We start from the raw sequence: 17,597 nt of genomic DNA, 5'->3' as shown, positions 1-17,597 counted from the left end.
ACTTTTAGCTTTGGTTGTTTTAACAACGCTGTTGATTATTCATGTTTTATGTTCTGTACGAGTGATTGTAACAGCCTTTGACCTTATACAATAAATGAGACGACATTGAATTTAACATTCTTAATAACAATTATTCTGTGTTTTCATATGAGATAACCAAAGAGGGGGGAAATGCTATAGGAAAGTACTCCAGTTTCTTCCCAGCTCTGAAACACACATTCAGTGATTGACTAAACATGCAGACAAGTTAAAATGTTTATATCTCGAGGAAAAGCCTCTTTGGTTCAGAACCTTTTCGTTTTACAGAACTAACAAAATTCTTTGCGGCTTCACCCATTCTGTTCTAGTTATTGTAGTGACATTTATAAAGCATCCAATTTTCTGTAATGCAAGCCGCGAGAGCCTTGAATGGCACTCAATTAATAATCCTTTCATGCCAGGAAGCTGTCCGCTGCCAACAATGGATGCAGTCACAGCATTTGGTGCCAAGGAGTTAATATCATAAAATGGATCAATTTGTCTTTTGTTACGCATTACGCAGATGCCATTAAGGATGACCAAGAATGAATGCGAACAACTGTTGCATATTGGAGGGAAAGGGATGATTTGTCCCACCCAACAGCTGCTGGATGTAAAAATCGATGTGATCGTGTGTCATAATTTTGCCAATGATGAGGGACTGTGATGTGGGAGACCCAGGTTCGAACCTCTGATGGGCTGTGGAAGCTTGCTGGGTGCCCTTCGGCCAGTCACTTTTTCTCAGCCTAACCTTCCTCAGAGGGTTGTTTGTGAGGATAAAATGGAAGAGGGAACAATGTTGCAGGTGGCTTTGGGTTCCCGTTAGGGAGAAAAGTGGGGTATAAATTACTATCGATAATAAATAACTACGTTTCCCAGCTTTCCACCTGACGATCCAGTGAAGGATCATCGAGTGGAACAGGTTAGGAAAGAAATAGTCGGTAACCCTCAGATCTGTTTGAAAGGTCAGCATTGCAGAATTACGAGAATGGCTTTTGCTGTCCCCCTCCCACCCCCAGCAGTACATTCAATATCATCACCACAATCTTTAGACTGTGTCTCATGGGTGTCACACAAACAGATGTGTTTTTTTTTTAATGTCAAAACAACATACAACCTTTCTGAACAACTCTTTGTACTGGAAAGCCATTCCAAAGAAAGGATGTCAAAGGAAAATCATGTTACCCCTCCTTGCCGTGGGTTGCTGGCATGTCTCTAGCTTCAGCATTGCTTTCTCCACTCATGTTTCCTACTTGTGAGTTGGCTATTGGCATGCTACACGGGATTGGGATTTCAACAAACATTTCCACTTGCTGATCAATAACATGAGTAAACACAACATCTTGATACTTATTCACTGGCCTGTAAAGCTTTAGCCAGTTTGGTGTAGTGGGTAAGAGTGTGGAACTCTAATATGGAGATATGGGTTTGATTCCCCACTCCTCTGCTTGAATCCAGCTGGGTGACTTTGGGTCAGTCACAGCTTCTAGGAGCTCTCTCAGCCCCACCCGCCTCACAGGGTGTTTTGTTGTGGGGATGATAGTAACATACTTTGTAAACCGCTCTGAGTGGGCATTAATTTGTCCTGAAGGGCGGTATATAAATCGAATGTTGTTGTTGTTGTTAAGCTTTTACACTATTTTTATTGTATGGTTTTATTTGTAAACTGCCTCAGCCATGCTTTGGAGAGGGAACTATACAAATATATTAAATAAATACATGGTCAAGAAATAAGTTCCAAGAGATAGGAGGAGTCCTCTGAAGACCAAGGGATGTGTATTCAACTTTTGTGTTCATTGACATTTAGAATACAGCGGCAACTGAGAGTCTCTCTAAATGAGACATTTCACGAGGTGCTCAAGTGAAGGGAGGCGCAACGTTAGCCGGGAAACAGAGTTCTAAAAAACAGAATAGAAGGCTTCATCAATTTCTCCTCTCTACAGAGCCTGCAAATATAGCTCCTCGGGGAGGGGGTTGTTTATTTCCTCCCCAGAAGGGGACGTGAAATGGACACTGAAGCGGCCTCGTAAAATTCGTCTCGTTTAGAGAGGCTCTGATAGAGAAGTCATTCCAAGGACTAGTGTGCACTTGATGCAGCCAAATATGAATGCAAAATATGCCTGTGCACACTTTTGGAAACATCCATGGGATCAGTCCACCGACACGTGATCACAGGCAGGGCTTTTTTTCAGCTGGAATGCGGTGGAACGGAGTTCCAGCACCTCTTGAAAATGGTCACATGGCCGGTGGCCCTGCCCCCTGATCTCCAGACAGAGGGGAGTTTAGATAGCCCTCCGCACTGCAACTCCCCTCTGTCTGGAGATCCGGGGGTGGGGCCAGCGGCCATGTGACCATTTTCGCCGAGGGCGATTTAAGCTTTAAAAAACTCCCCCCTTGTTCCAGCTGACCCAAAGTGATGTCATTGTGCGGTCCTGAGTTCCACTACTGAGTTCTACCACCTCTTTTCCCAGAAAAAAAGCCCTGATCACAGGTATGTTGGTCCTTCAGAGAGCAAATTGCAGTTTGGAGATCATTTATATTAGGAAAATAGCACTAAAAGTTAAATTTCCTGTCCTCTAATGTTATGGCCCTGATCTGATGTAGCGGATAGTGGCTGTTCTTTACCTTAAAACAAAACTAGGATTCCTGAGGAAAAATCTCCCATGCACTGTCTAGTTTGCCTCTAAGATTTATCCCGCTTTTCCTTGTCACGATGCCTTCTTGCCTTCAGTATAGTTAACACAAGGACCATCATGTTTTCCTTGGGCATTCAGCATTTTAACGGACCTGACATACATGTTCTGATTGTGCGTGTGTGTAAGAGAGGGAGGGAAAGAAATCTGGCCTTTATATTGGGAAGCGGAAGCTGCTATCATCTCACTTCCTTTATTTAAAGGCATCTATTGAACGTGTTTTAAGCCAACCTTTCTCCTCAAGGAACTTTCTTCCTCTGAAGAGATCAACAGTGTAACCTGCTGCCAACTCCATCCATTGCCTGTAGCACATTCCATATAAAATGGCCTTAATATTGTGGCCTAACACACCATGTTCTTCTCCACCCCGTCCTTATTTTCTTTAGCATCCGGTCTTACAAAGAGTTCTGGAGAACTTGAAAGATTGAACACTGTTTTCATCGTTTTTGTTGATCTGAATAAAAGAAATTCCTTTGTGTTTTTTTTTGGAATTTTCTTTGGACCAACACAGCTACCTGGAACCTTGGTCTTCTCGCTCCACAGCCTCTCTTGGTACTCTTGATTCACACCTCAACATTTTTATCCTAACCTTTTTGTGAAATTATTTTCATATTTTAAAATACTGCACTGTACTATACCGTTACAACTGTGATACACGCCACATATCTTGACAAAGTGAACTATGACTCATGAACACTTCTGCTGAAATAAATGTTAGTCTTTAAGTTGCCAACAGACTTCTGTTTTATGATATTATCTGAAGGAACATACCCATTTGACAACCAACGTTCCAGAATGCTTGAGGATCATAGTTTGAAGAGTCTGTCCGTGTCCCTTTGGGGTAAATTCTTGTTATGAAAGAGGCTGTGTGCAAGACAAAGCTGTGGGCTGTAAAGAGAAATTTTCATAACCCTATTAGAAAGTAAAGCATTTAAAATAGCTGATGCAATATTTTTAAAAGTTATATTTAAATGGCAAACTAATTCAATGCATAATTCTGACAAATCCTCTATATGATATTTATGCCTGTTTTTTCCACACGGTTCTTCCTTGCATTTCCTTTATAAGCTCAGAATCAAAAGTGATGGATTTAAAATGTATATGCAGGAGTTTTGCAATACCAGAATCAGCATGGCCAGCTTCAAAGTTGCTGCAGATGCTGGAATCGGTATCACGCATGCTACGCAATAGAAGTAATCTCAACTTCTGTTTTTAAAGATACATGGTTGTAGTCCACATGATTATGGAGAAAGCTTGACATATCTAAAAACACCAGGCTTGAGCCAGCCAAGTAAAGTCTTTTTCAGTTCCAGGGACTATGCCTGGAGTTGCTGGTGCAAAGGCAACTTGGATGCCCCATCATGATCTCTTGTCAGTGTGGGTCCTCTATTAATTTCATTGTAAAATAAACAGATCCATGCCAGTCTATTTCGTTTATTGAAACAATGGTAAAACATCTGAGAACAGGGAAGCTCCAAGTATGCAGAGTTTCTCTGCCCAAAAGGCATAACTAGGTGAGGGCAATCAAGGACGGAGGTATGAATTCCATCTGGTCTCTGCTTTCTTCGCTCTGGATCCTACCCTTTCATCTCCAAACTCTCAGGAAAAGAACCAACTACAGTTTCCAAATTGTATACAAATTACTGTGTTTTGGGGTGGGGAGATCCCTATATGATTGTGGAAATTGCTGGGAGCCCATTTCTCCTCCCATTCTAAGAGCTGGATGTCACACTGGTTGATTCCGCACACATTGGATAATGCACTTTCAATGCACTTTAGCAATCGTTTTGAAGTGGATTTTTTCTTTCACACACGAAAAATTCAGTTCCAAATGATCTCTAAAGAGGATTGGAAGTGCATTATCCAACGTGTGTGAAATCAACAATTATCTCTGCACCCTTCTCTGCCCTCTATATAATCTGCATTGGCAAAGGTCCTTTTAAGAGTTTACGTGTAAACATTCTATGTAAACATTACACCAAGTGATTTCCCAAGTTTGCAGCTTGGATCTCGGCTCCAGTAGCATCTGCTGCAAGTAAGCAATAACCTACTAAAAGTCTCCAAATACAAAATTACGGTTAGAATAAAAAGGTGTGACTTTAAAAAAAATAATATAGCAAATAAAGTCACTTAGAACAAGGATTATCCGTACCACCACCAGGATTTTTCTTCTTGCCTGCCTATTGATTTCTCTACTTTGTGGATCCAAACCCTTCAGTCCCAGATTCTCAGCAAAAGAATCGCATTCTACACAACTGCCTATTCTTCAGAAAATGCTGTCACAACCCCTATATAATTATGCAAACTGCAGGAAGCCTAATTTGCCTCATTTATTGTGGTTCTAGTGGGGGGTGGGGGGGGGAATAGGGTTTTTTAATGGACAATTTGAGAATATCTACTATAATTACTGAGCAGGAGGATTGCCTAGATGCCTAAATGCTCTGTTGTATCTCTGTCATCAACTCTTAATATGAAATGGGAATTCCTATGCAAAATGTTATGGCCCATGTTAGTAGAGAACTAGGCACAATGTGCCTAATAATCTTCGTAGACTGATAATTAGGGGTGTGCGAATTGGTATATCCGGTCCAAAAATATATCGGAAAAATACCTTATTTGTGTTTTTCCGGTATACTCGGGAATTTCAGTCATATCCAGGATTCTCGGCTCTCTTGGTATTGGCAGTCCTGATTAATCTTGGAAATAGTCAAGATTAATCGAGCCTGCCATTTCAAAGGTTGCAGCAGCTTTTTTTCTTTTCAATCCCTACCCTTACTGGATCCAGTGCTCTGGTGGCCTGACTACCCTCCCTGGCTGTTGGCAGATATGTAGCTGAGAGTTCCGTGCTTGGAAATACCCTAAAGTTACAGAGGAGTCCAGTTACCAACCTCTAGGTGGGGTCTGGAGTTATCTTGGAATTGCAACTAATTTCCTGACTACAGAGATTACTCCCCCTGGAGAAAGTAGCAACTTTGGAAGGCAGACACTAAGGTATCACGTATCCCCTAAGCACCCTCTATCCCAAATCTCCAGGAATTTCCCAACTTGGAGTTTGCAGCCTTACCGAGGAGATCAGTTGCCCTATTGGGGAAACTTGCATGCAGCCCATTAGTATATACAGTTTACTCAACAAGGCAACCAGGACTCCCAAGTCTCTTTTAAGTCAGGAATACAGTGCAGGGCAAAGGCTTAATCCCTCTATTCCCAAATCCTACAGTCCCGATTTGGATTAGCTCCCACACACCGAAGAAATAAATTCTAGGCATGGAAATCACGGTGTGTATCTGATCTCCAGAACCCAGGAAGGGTGCAGGAAGATTTTAAAAGGCCCTCAGTCCTCAGCAGTGCTCAACTCCCTTTGATGCCTGCCCTTGACTTGGCCCTGGCAAATCTTTTTCTCTCTCTCTAAGGGCCTGACCTCACCTGATATTCTCATCCCTAACCTTCCAAATCACTAGAAGGTTTTCCCTCTTACTATCAGTTTGCAGGGATTCACTTCCAGGAGCTGTTTCCACACTGCATTGTTGGCTAGCAGTGTTCCCCCCTGCCTACATCCATGATCTTTCACAGTTATGTTAGGAAAATAAACCTCCAGGAATAGAACTGGCAACTCTACTTTTATTACTTAAGAATGTTGCAAAACATCTCAGAGCTAGTGTGGTGTAGTGGTTAGAATGTCAGACTAGGGCCAATTCCAGACGGCCCTCCGCCTCCCGAAACGTCGCACGTCGTCGTGCGGAAAACATGAAATATCGCGTTTGACGTGCGGCGACGCGCGACGTTTCGGGAGGCGGAGGGCCGTCTGGAATCGGCCTAGGATCGAGAAGACCCAGGTTTGAATCCCTGCTGTGCCGTGGCTGCTTAATCTTGGGCCACTCGCACATTTTCGGTCTAACCTATCTTGGAGAGTTGTAAAGAAAAAAAGGTAGGAGAGAAGCACAAGGTAAGATTCTTTGAGTCCCCATTGCGGAGAAAGGTGGAGTATAACTGAAGTAAGTAAAAAAGTAAAGTGATCCTAAATTCAGAGACTTTCTTTCCCCTGTGCAAAAACTGGTGCAAAAGTTTGCACAACTTCTTGCACAATAAAAATTTGAGAATACGTTCATTAAATTCAGTGGTCCTTTCTTCTGCAAAAGCGTGGACAACATGGTGCAAGATTGAAGCATAATTGTTTGAAAATAAGTTTCATTAAAATCAACCAGTCTGACTCCCAAGTAAACAGACTTCTGATCCAGCTTCTAAGGGAATATTTTGGAAACTATCAAACCCCTCATGATCTAGTTTTGTCATACCTTAAGCAGCAAAAAAAAAAATTCACAAGTGTTTATCGTAGCATATTAAATGTTCTACATTACCCATCTTGTTAATGAGCTTTTGCCCTTTCACTTCCCCTATGGAATTATTTTCATAAAATTTCTGCTTCTTTCTTGAATCTTCAAAGCTGACAAACTTCCGGGATTTGGTGTAAATCACAAGTTCTGACAGCAACATTGCTACTTTAACCTGGTGGTCCTGTGAACAAAGGACAACAGCTGTAAGGGTCCTGGAAGGTGGAGGTGACCTCTCTCCCTGGACTTTTATGTAAGTGAATATCTAAGGATAATACTTATTCAATGAACACTGGAAAAGATAAGAATATGCAGGGCTTTTTTCCAGCAGGAACGCGGTGCAACAGAGTTCTGGCACCTCTTGAAAATGGTCACATGGCCGGTGGCCCCGCCCCCTGATCTTCAGACAGAGGGGAGTTTAGATTGTCCTTCGCACCAGTGGAGATCTAGAGATCAGGGGGCGGGGCCACTGGCCATGTGACCATTTTCACCGAGGGCGATTTAAACTTTAAACCCCGCCCCCCCTTGTTCCAGCTGACCCAAAGTGATGTCATTGTGCAGTCCTGAGTTCCACCACTGAGTTCCACCACCTCTTTTCCCTGAAAAAAAGCCCTGAGAATATGTACCGTGCCTTCTGTACAAGCAGGGTCCTGAAATGTTTACCATGGGAGAGAGAGACAGATGAGGAACCTGCACAGGCTCACTTCAGACAGAATATGAAACCCTGGTTTATTTTATGTACGGACTCAATCTTGAATATGATCCCAACACTCTGCAAAAAGGGGGGATCCATTACAATGGTTTGCCCACAAAGGCTCATGGGCACTTTTAGATTCCAAAATGCCTTGGGCAGCTTTAGCATCCCAAATGCTTACTCAGTTGAGATTGTGGTGAGAGCTTGGAATGTGATGCTCCTCAAAGCTATTGACAAGATTGCTCCTGGTCGACCTCTCCCATCCTTATGGATGGCAGCCCCATGGTATTCCTCAGAACTGGGTGACCTAAACGGGGCTAGAAGATGTCTAGAAATATGCTGGCAGAAGGCTTGCACTGAAACTGATAGGCATGCCACAGAATCCATTGGAAGACTTACAGAGCTGTGGTGATAGCTGCAAAGAAACATTATTTCTCTGCAACCATTGCACCAGCTAGTTCACAACCATCATAGTTATATCTTGATATCTTCAGACTCCAAAATCTGAACCTTTATAATCTCAAAAATAGACAATGAGTTGTGATGTTTTTCTAAAGTTTTTTGCTTATAAAGTAGCACAAATACACTGGATGCCAGCTGTAATTTAGGCAAGGCAAAAAAAAGCTTCATCTGGGTCTCTTATGGACCATTTTGATGGATATTGGATATTGACAGAATCCTGGCATCTGGGAAGACCTCCACGTGTACTGGATCCGTGCCCATCTTGTCTGCTAAAATTATGTAAGGAAGGACTACAGAAATGAGCCCTTGATGTCTATCATAGTCACAAACTCAGGGCACCGTCCCCTGGCCGCTCAAAGACATGGTTATCTATTTTTTTAAAAATCTCTAGACAAATAAGATGTTGCCAATTATCATCCAGCCTCTAATCTGCCATTTCTGGCCAAAATGATTGAGAGAGCATAGCAGACCAACTCCACGTCTTCTTGAATAACCCTCGGGCACTGGACCCTTTTCTGTCTCATGCTGGACTATGGGATGGAAACAGCTCTAGTGGCTTTATTGGATAACCTCCATCTGAAGAGACACATTTTTCCTTCTGGATCTATCTGCAGCCTTTGACACAGTAGATCATGCCATCCTGTTGAGGCGTTTGGAGGCAGAAGTAGATATCAGGGGATGTACCTTGGACTTGTTTAAATTGTTCCTCATGGAACAGACTCAAAAAGTTGCTTTCATGCACAGGTAATAGGGAAATGGCTCAAAGAAATACTTCAATAGAGGGATAGGGACTGTAGACTATACTACTACATGCTGGCTGTTATTTATGTTTTTTCAACATTGTTTCAGCTCTGTATCAGATTTATGATGACTTCAAATTTCTGCAATCTATACCCTATTGTATTATTTATTGACTATCCCAGCCGTTGATCATCTTGAATTACACTGTGTAATCTTCTTTGAGTCTCTGTGAGAAAGATGAACTATAAGCAATGCAAATGAATGAATGAATGAATGAATGAATGAATGAATGAATGAATGAACCAACGAACGAATGAATGAACAAACGAATGAACGAATGAAACTCCAGAACTGGAAAGTTGAAACGCAGTAGACTATGGGCTTTTCTCAGCATGGGAGTGGCCACCTTCAGAAAATACAGAACAGAAAAAGAAGGGAAAGGAAAAGTTCCTCGCTGTGAAGATCAAGAGAAGAGAAGATGGAATGTCTCTGGCTGATGAACAGTGACAACAGCACAAGAGCAAAAGCACTACAGGAAACCTAACAGGTGTTTTTCAACAAAATATCTCCTGATGATCTGGAATATACCAACCAAGCATGTGTAATCAGCAGCAACCCAGCCAGCCACCATGACAACCCTAGTAAGAACAGGAGGACTGAATGCTGTCCCTTACTCAGGTTTCAATGGAGGACAAACCAAAGAGTTAGAAAGAGAGGTCAAGGATTTGCTTTCCCTTTGCTCTTTACTGCCCTGGCACTATCGTTTGATGTGTAGAATTCTATTCTCAGGGACATCCTCTGTGACACCTCCTCTTCCTCCTATCCTGCCATCCACTGCCATTCTTAGAACAGAGAGAGATCTATTTCTCCTCTTTCCTATCCAGTATGGAGTTCCAACAATAAAGAACTCTTATTTCTTTTCTAAAGCTGAAACAAAACTCTGAGTGTAAGTTTGTTTCTCCCTCCACGCACGCTTTGCAATGCAGGCTTCCACACACCCCATTTCTCTACTCACTATGCTACTCTGCCACCGCATAGATGTGACACTGCTTCTTTCGAATCATGAGCAAACCACTGTGGTGATTAAAAGAGAGGCTCAGCTTGGCACATAAAGCTCCCTGGTGTTTTAGAAAAGCTACATTCAAATGTGGATTACATTTATTGCAAGTTTGCTGTCCAGGTTGCAACCTGGCAGTGTGAAACATAGTGGGGGAAAATGTGAACGTATAATTAATTTGCCTGCAAATTGTCAAGAGGAGGACTACACTGTTTTTCTTTTGAGAGAAGATATGGTATAAAATGAGCAATAGTTATATGGCCTTTATGTAGATTGCCATCATTATCATCAGCTTGGGTCCATTAGCAACTTTTTGCCCCTGCTAGAGGGAAGAGTCTGTAACTGAACTTCGCCATCAATTGCCAGAGGTCAGAAGAATCAGCCATATGAACCTCCCAGCATATCTACCATCTTTTGCTGTGTCAGTGTGTTGGATTTTAATTCTTCAAATTCACTTGGAAAGCAACCTTGGCTGGAAAATGGGCATAAGTACTACAGCTGTTTGGAGGAGTAGAAAAGAACAAGAGTCCAGTAGCATCTATAAGACTAAGAAAATTTGTGGTAGGGTATAAGTTTACATGAGTCACAGCTCAGTTCCCCAGATACAGCTAGAATGTGAGTCCATTTGTCCTTATATCTCGGAAAGGGGAGTGATTTTAGATGCTGAATGACAATAGCCAGTGAATGACAATAGCAGGCATGATTGGATAGAGTGGGGTATGCAGAGGGGTAAGTGAGTGTGGAGAAATCAGCACTGGTAATGAGACAGGAAGCCTAGGTCTTGATTCAGTCCAGGTGGAAGCATTGTTTCGAGCTTCATTATCAGTTGCAATTCAGCAGTCTTTCTTTCTAATCTCCCTTTGAAATTCCTCTGCAGGAGAACTGCTACTTTTAGGTCAGCCACTGAATGTTTTGGAAGGTTAAAATGTCCCCCCACTGGTTTTTGGTGGGTTAGAGCTATGGACGGCCAAAAAGACAAATAAGTGGGTACTAGATCAAATCAAGCCTGAATTCTCCCTAGAAGCTAAAATGACTAAACTGAGGCTATCGTACTTTGGTCACATCATGAGAAGATAAGAATGTCTGGAAAAGTCAATAATGCTAGGAAAAGTGGAAGGCAGTAGGAAAAGAGAAAGACACAAAATGAAATGGCTTGATTCAATAAAAGAAGCCATGTCCTCCAGTTTGCAGGATCTGAGCAAGTCTGTTAAAGATAGGACGTTTTGGAGGTCTCTCCTTCACAGGATCTCCATCAGTTGGAGGCGACTTGACAGCACATAACACACACTATATTCACCTTCTCCTTCTTTTTTAATGATGGCTTCCGAGCACCTGCTTTCTTGAGCAAATGTGTTTCCTCCTCTTCCTCCTCCGATTCTGCAGTTTCCTCCGTCTCCATTACCTGGCCTCTACAGGTCTTACCCTTCCGTCGAAGGGTCTCTTCCAGTGTTCCAACTTTCTTATTTTTTATCATTATTTTGAACTTCATTTCCTAGAGGGGGAATGACAGTATTCAGCACAGTAAACCACAGAACTGGAAGACAACGTGAAAGAAATCTAGCCCAACCTTCTGCACTGGCAGAATTTCTATGTACCCAATCTGTACCACTGTATGCCATATTAAGGAACTAAGGACCACCCATTTTTTGCTTGTTTTGAAGGTCCAGAGACCATTCCCATATTCTCCCCTGAGTCATTCACTGATACTATGGCATAGAGCAGTCAACATATGTGGACAAATCAGCCAATTGGACACACAAGGAAGCTAACTACAAGTGGGTTCAACCATGCATGTTCTTTAACTCAGGAATGCAGCATCCAAACATGACCCCCACAAGACTGATGCACCCACCTGTGTGTTTCTTGGCACGTGCTCGCCTCTCTGCTGCCCTATTTCCTGACCTCTACCACAGTCCTTATCACTTTTCAAGTCTCTTCTCTTTGTCCTTCTTCACCTTATTTGCATACCCTTCTTTTCTACTCTGTTGCCCTTCACATGTCTTCCTTCCCCTTTTTCTGCCCCTCTTTCTCTCTTGAGTCTCTCTCTGTCCTTTACCTGTGCCATTTCTCTAGCTGGATTCAAGTTGTGCTCAAGTTGATGGAGAAGTTGCAGTAGGGTTGGCAGGAGGAGGAAAAGAGACGCTCCACCTGCCTCCCACAAAGTTCAGGCAGCAGCCCCAGATTAAAGGGTGCCTGAGCGCACAGCTTGACTCCAGGAGCTGCTCTAGCATAATGGTTAAATGGCTGAGTTGCGAATCAGCACTCTGCGGGTTCAAATCCCACTACTGTCATGACCTCAATAGGTGGCTTTGGATAAGCTGCTCCTCTCAGCTCCAGCTCTCCAGCTGTATTTTGGGGGTGATAATAATACTGACTTTGTTCATTGCTCCGAATAGGGCACTAATCTGTCTAGAAGAGTGGTATATTGGCACAGTTATTATCATCATCATTAGCCGCATTTTTGCTTCAAATGTTTTCACAAAAACAGCTCCAACATCAGCAAAAAGGAAGGACAGAGACTAGCAGTACGACAAGATTAAGTAAATATGAGAAGATATTAGGCTTTTACACTTCCCGAGTCTCAGCCAGAAAATGTACTCCACTTTCCTAGCACATGGCACATCCAGAATACCTTCACATACACACACCAAATACAATTCATTGTACATAGGCTTATGGACTCCATAGTGGACCCCCCATCAGATTCCCTAGTCCTGCCCATTCATGCAGGTGGCAACTGATGCTTCCTACCACCAGGGCTTTTTTTCAGGGGGAACACGGTGGAACGGAGTTCCGGCACCTCTTGAAAATACTCGACAATAGTGCTTGAAAATAATAATATTTCAAAGAAACCTGTGTGTTCCTTCCTCATTTCCCTCTTGAGAGTTCCGCCACCTCTTTTCCCAGAAAAAACCCCCTGTCTACCACAATGTGTTTTGTTTGGGTAAACGTTAGTAGGTTCAGGAATTTATTTATGTGAAAACATTTCTATTCCTTCTTTCTCCCAAAGCAGCCAGCAATCACACTCCTCCTTGCATGTCTTATTGGTGTCCTACAAAACCTGCAGCGTTTATTGTAGGTAAGTATCACCTGCTTTTATGGCACTGTTTGATACCTCCTGATTCCCCCTATCCTGTGATCTGCCTTGAGCCTCAGCAAGAAATGAGGTGGGAGGTCCAAGTAGAATGGCTCACCATTCCCAGCATGCTTGTTAACATTCTTAGCAAGAAAGGCAGACTATAAAACAAATGGAAAAAATCTTCCATCTCCTCCCCCAAAATCTTTGATCGAATTGATTTGTTAAATATAAATATATTTTAAAAATCAATTAGATAAAATATTATATATATATAAATTAGATTTAAAATATATGTATACACACATACACACACATACAGGGCTTTTTTTCAGCTGGAACGCGGTGGAACGGAGTTCTGGAACCTCTTGAAAATGCTCACATGGCTGGTGGCCCCGCCCCCTGATATCCAGACAGAGGGGAGTTTAGATTGCCCTCCGCCCCACCAGCCATGTGACTATTTTCACTGAGGGTGATTTAAACTTTTAAAAACTCCCCCCTTGTTCCAGCTGACCTAAAGTGACATCATTGGCCCTGGGAGCAAGCGTGCCCTTTGTGCATGCACATGTGGTACCAGGGGCACCACCTCCCACCAAGAATTGCCCCCTGTGCTGGCAACCCACTGAGTTCCACCACCTCTTTTCCCAGAAAAAAAGTCCTGTATATGTATATGGGTGATAGGGTGCCCCACACCCTTACCTGGATAGTCCAGGTGAGCCTAATCTCATCAGATCTCAGAAGCTCAACAGAGTCAGCCTTGATTAGTAATTGGATGGGAGACCTCCAACAAAGACAAGGGGTGTAGAGGCAAACCACCTCTGTTAGTCTCTTGGCATGAAAATCCCGACAGGGGTCACCATAAGTCAGCTATGACTTGAGGGCACTACACACAGGGAGCCCCACAGCAGCCATTTTGTTGCAGCACCCACGACTCTTTTTCAAAATTCCAGCAGCGCTGACAAGGTTTGGGACCCCTGATGTAGCCAGCTTGCATGTGCGATTGACTTCAAATGTCACCGCTCAGCCAACGCTAATCAAACATTCTCATAACCATCCAACATCACAGGGCCAAGCTAGAAGTGACGAGTTACACTCGAAGGGCAAGTGAACAGACTCACATGTATTCCCCCCTGTTCACTTGCACTCCACTTGCTAAGCACTTCAATGCTGTCTGTTCACATATTCCACTCACAAAATGAGCCACGCCATCCATGAAGTAGAAAGCAAGCCTGGGAGGCATTTGGGCCGCTGGATGGCAATGGAATGAAAGGGATTTGAGAGAAGAAGACAAGGAGATTGTACAGAAGCTGATCCAATTCTTCACATCAGTCTTTACTATGGATGTGAGAACACTGAGATCATCTGATAAACATCTATTAGTGGTCCCAGGCCCCGGGGAGGCTAGACTGGCCTCAACCAGGGCCAGGGCCTTTTCAGTCCTGGCTCCGACCTGGTGGAACTCTCTATCAGTGGAAAAGCCAAGATCTTTCATCTTTTCAGCGGGCCTGCAACACTGAGATGTTCCACCAGGCATATGGTTGAGGCCAGCCTCATAGTCATCTGGAAAGCCTCCCAGCTAGCCTCTCATTCTGGGGGGGGGGGCACACTGGATCATCTGCCCCCCCTATGTGAGTTATCCTGCAAACTGGATGAACTATTCCCCCACCTTCTTCCCCCCTGCCCCTGTGTATCACTGGCAAGGGAGGGTTGTATGGTCGCTGTCTGGGGATGCTTTTATGGAATGCTGTGATTTTACTGTAAATTATCTGTTTTATTGTTGTAACCCGTCCTAAGCCTGCTTGCGGAGAGGGTGGGATACAAGCCTAATAAATAAATATGGAAGATGTGGGGCAATTACCTACCCTGGAACTGTTATTTTCAAGGAGGATATTTGAAGAATGAAGTCAACGAGAAGCGACAAAATATGAAAATCTAATGGCATTCAACAAATTAAAAAACAGCAAATTGCTGGGTCTGGATGGCATATACCAAAACTTAAAAATTCGAATAAGAAATTGTTGGTCTCGTAACAATCATGTGACCTCCCTCAGCCAGAGGACTTGAAAGTAGCCAAATGCCAAGCCTGCTTTTAAAAAGAGCTCTGGGGGGATCCAAGAAATTACACTTCTTTTAGACTGTTCTGTTAAATTGGAGGAAAACATTATTAAAGATTAGGTACATAGAGGAACAGAGGTTTAGATTAATAAAGGTTAGGTACATAGAGGAACACAGAGGAACAGAGGTTTCTGCAAAGGGAAGTCTGTGAGAAAGTTAACAAGCAGGCTGATAATGGTAAGCTGCTATACTTGGATTTCTAAAAGCCTTTGACAGAGTCCCTCATCAGGGGTTCCTAAACAGGGAGAGAGCTTGTGATTCTGAGAAGAAATCAGATTTATGCTTGCCACAAACAAACTGTATTCTGTTTCTGAGATCAGAATGCATCTTTAAATTTATGAGATACATTATAATTGATTGCAATACCTGCCCCCGCCCCCATAATGAGGTATGTAGAACAAGTAACTTCATAAAAATTCCCAGGGACCATGCACTGCGATTGCAGAAATTTTAAAGGGAGGAAGGAAATGGGACTTACCTCTGGGGAGGGTAGCTCAGTTGGCATCTCATTATTAAGTGCTGTAGTAACCAGTTGGTCCCCCAGTATATCTAGCATGTATGCTGCCATGACCTCTTGTTGTGGAGGGCTGCAGTGATTCTCCAAAGACAGAACAATGGGATAATCCGAGGCCTAAAAATGCAAAGCAAGAGCCATAAATCCTCTGCATTGTACCAAACATGCAAATAAAAAAATTAACAATGTTGCAAAAAGCAACACTACACAGCTGAGGAAAAGGAGGGGGAAAGGACCTGCTGGTTTGCACTCCAAAATAATTTTTTAAGACCCTTTGTTGTTGTTTTAAAAAAGACATCTGACTGAAAATCAGCACCAGCTCATAAAAGGATGGACAACCAACGTACAGTTCCTGCGGTCAATTTGGCATAAAATGAAATTCCATCAAAACTGGCCAACAAAAAAAAAACACCAGAATTCAAATCTCAGAGAATTAAGTAGTATGAAAAAGTTCCTTGTGAAATCTGATATTGGAAGACTTTTTAAATGCACAAATTCCTAAACATTTGGTGGTGGTTTTGAAGGCAAAAATAAAATGCTAGATATAATGCACTGATACCTTTTAGACTTCTGTACCTTGAGTTCCTTGACTAGGACCCAAAGATCTACTGTAGATGAGTCTAAGGACTTGTGCACCAGCACAGACATTTTTCAGTTTTACTTCTCAGAACATCAGAATTTTGTTATAAAGTGCTTTGAAAATGGCCCTGATGGATCAGACTGTGACTCAGGTGTCAAGGGCAAGTACAGCTAGGCACCAAACAAGGCTCAAGGTCGGGGAGAAGACCCACCACTGACAATGTCATCGCCTATGAAAAGAAGAACATGGAAGCAGCATGTCATGTCTGCACCTCATCCGTGCCATTATTTTAAGCTGAGCTGTTACAATGAGCCATTGCTGTTTCTGTGAACCATTCTTTGATGCTGAACCTTGATGTCATGTTGCCAACATCATAATTGCCTTGCTTTCACAGGCCTACTAAAGCCGCAGGTGCCTTATCTAACTGCTTTGAAGCTCCCAGAGCTTCTGACCTTGTAAACTGTTCGTTCTCATGAATCACCGTGTTTCAACTTTAATCTTACGCCTTCCTAGTGTCTAGACTGGGTATGTAAACTATGCGAGGAGTACCAAAGACTGTTTCACGCCGAAAGTTATGTTTTACTAGTGGGAGGGGGGATGAGCAACTGGGCTCTATAAGAAGAATGGGTTTCATGCTTTTAAGTATTCCTGTCAACCTGCTTAACTGCTTGCTTTCCTTCTGAGCAATCCTATGGACATATCTGTGGATTTGAATAGATTCCTGAATAAAAGCCTTTCAACCAAGAATGTGGATTTCTTGCTGTGAGGGCACAGGGGTCTATCTGCCATGGCCTGTCATCCATAGACTGACACAGCACAGGAAACAGCTGCACTCCGTTGCCATTGCCTTCTCCAGGCAACATTGCAAGACATTCTGGGATGGTGTACCATCTCCTGATAGAGGGGACTCTGGAGGGGGCAGAGAAGCAACTGATTTATGCTCCTATCAGTTGCACTAGTGTAGACTGAGGATCAAGCTACAAGTGACGAATGACACTTGAACCGCAAGTGAACAGACTCGCGTGTATTCCCCCCTGTTCACTTGTGCTCCACTTGATCACGTGATCAAGTGGAGTGCAAGTGAACAGGGGGGAATACACGTGAGCAGGGCTTTTTTTCAGGGGGAACGCAGGGGAAAGGAGTTCTGGAACCTCTTGAAAATGGTCACATGGCTGGTGGCCCCGCCCCCTGATCTCCAGACAGAGGGGAGTTTAGATTGCCCTCCATGCCGCTGAGCGACACGGAGGGCAATCTAAACTTCCCTTTGTCTGGAGATCAGGGGGCGTGGCCACCAGCCATGTGACCATTTTCTCCAAGGG

General features: G+C 43.2%; 1 protein-coding gene across 1 annotated transcript in view; it reads right to left on the bottom strand.

The window, feature by feature from the left end:
• The window catches only part of LOC129336122 (1-phosphatidylinositol 4,5-bisphosphate phosphodiesterase zeta-1-like), a 55,203-nt gene that overhangs the window by 14,741 nt on the left and 22,865 nt on the right, over positions 1-17,597 (bottom strand). Inside the window, exons 6-9 of the mRNA XM_054989131.1 lie at positions 15,663-15,815; positions 11,291-11,485; positions 7,067-7,223; positions 3,483-3,599 (exon numbers count right to left, since the gene is read on the bottom strand). Coding sequence (XP_054845106.1) covers positions 3,483-3,599; positions 7,067-7,223; positions 11,291-11,485; positions 15,663-15,815 — 622 coding nt within the window. The remainder of the gene's footprint in view (positions 1-3,482; positions 3,600-7,066; positions 7,224-11,290; positions 11,486-15,662; positions 15,816-17,597) is intronic.

This window comes from Eublepharis macularius, chromosome 9, assembly GCF_028583425.1.
Source record: "Eublepharis macularius isolate TG4126 chromosome 9, MPM_Emac_v1.0, whole genome shotgun sequence".
Classification (NCBI taxonomy): Eukaryota; Metazoa; Chordata; class Lepidosauria; order Squamata; family Eublepharidae; genus Eublepharis; species Eublepharis macularius.
The sequence above is the reverse complement of the archived record's forward strand: the minus strand, read 5'-3'. Positions and strand labels throughout refer to the sequence as shown.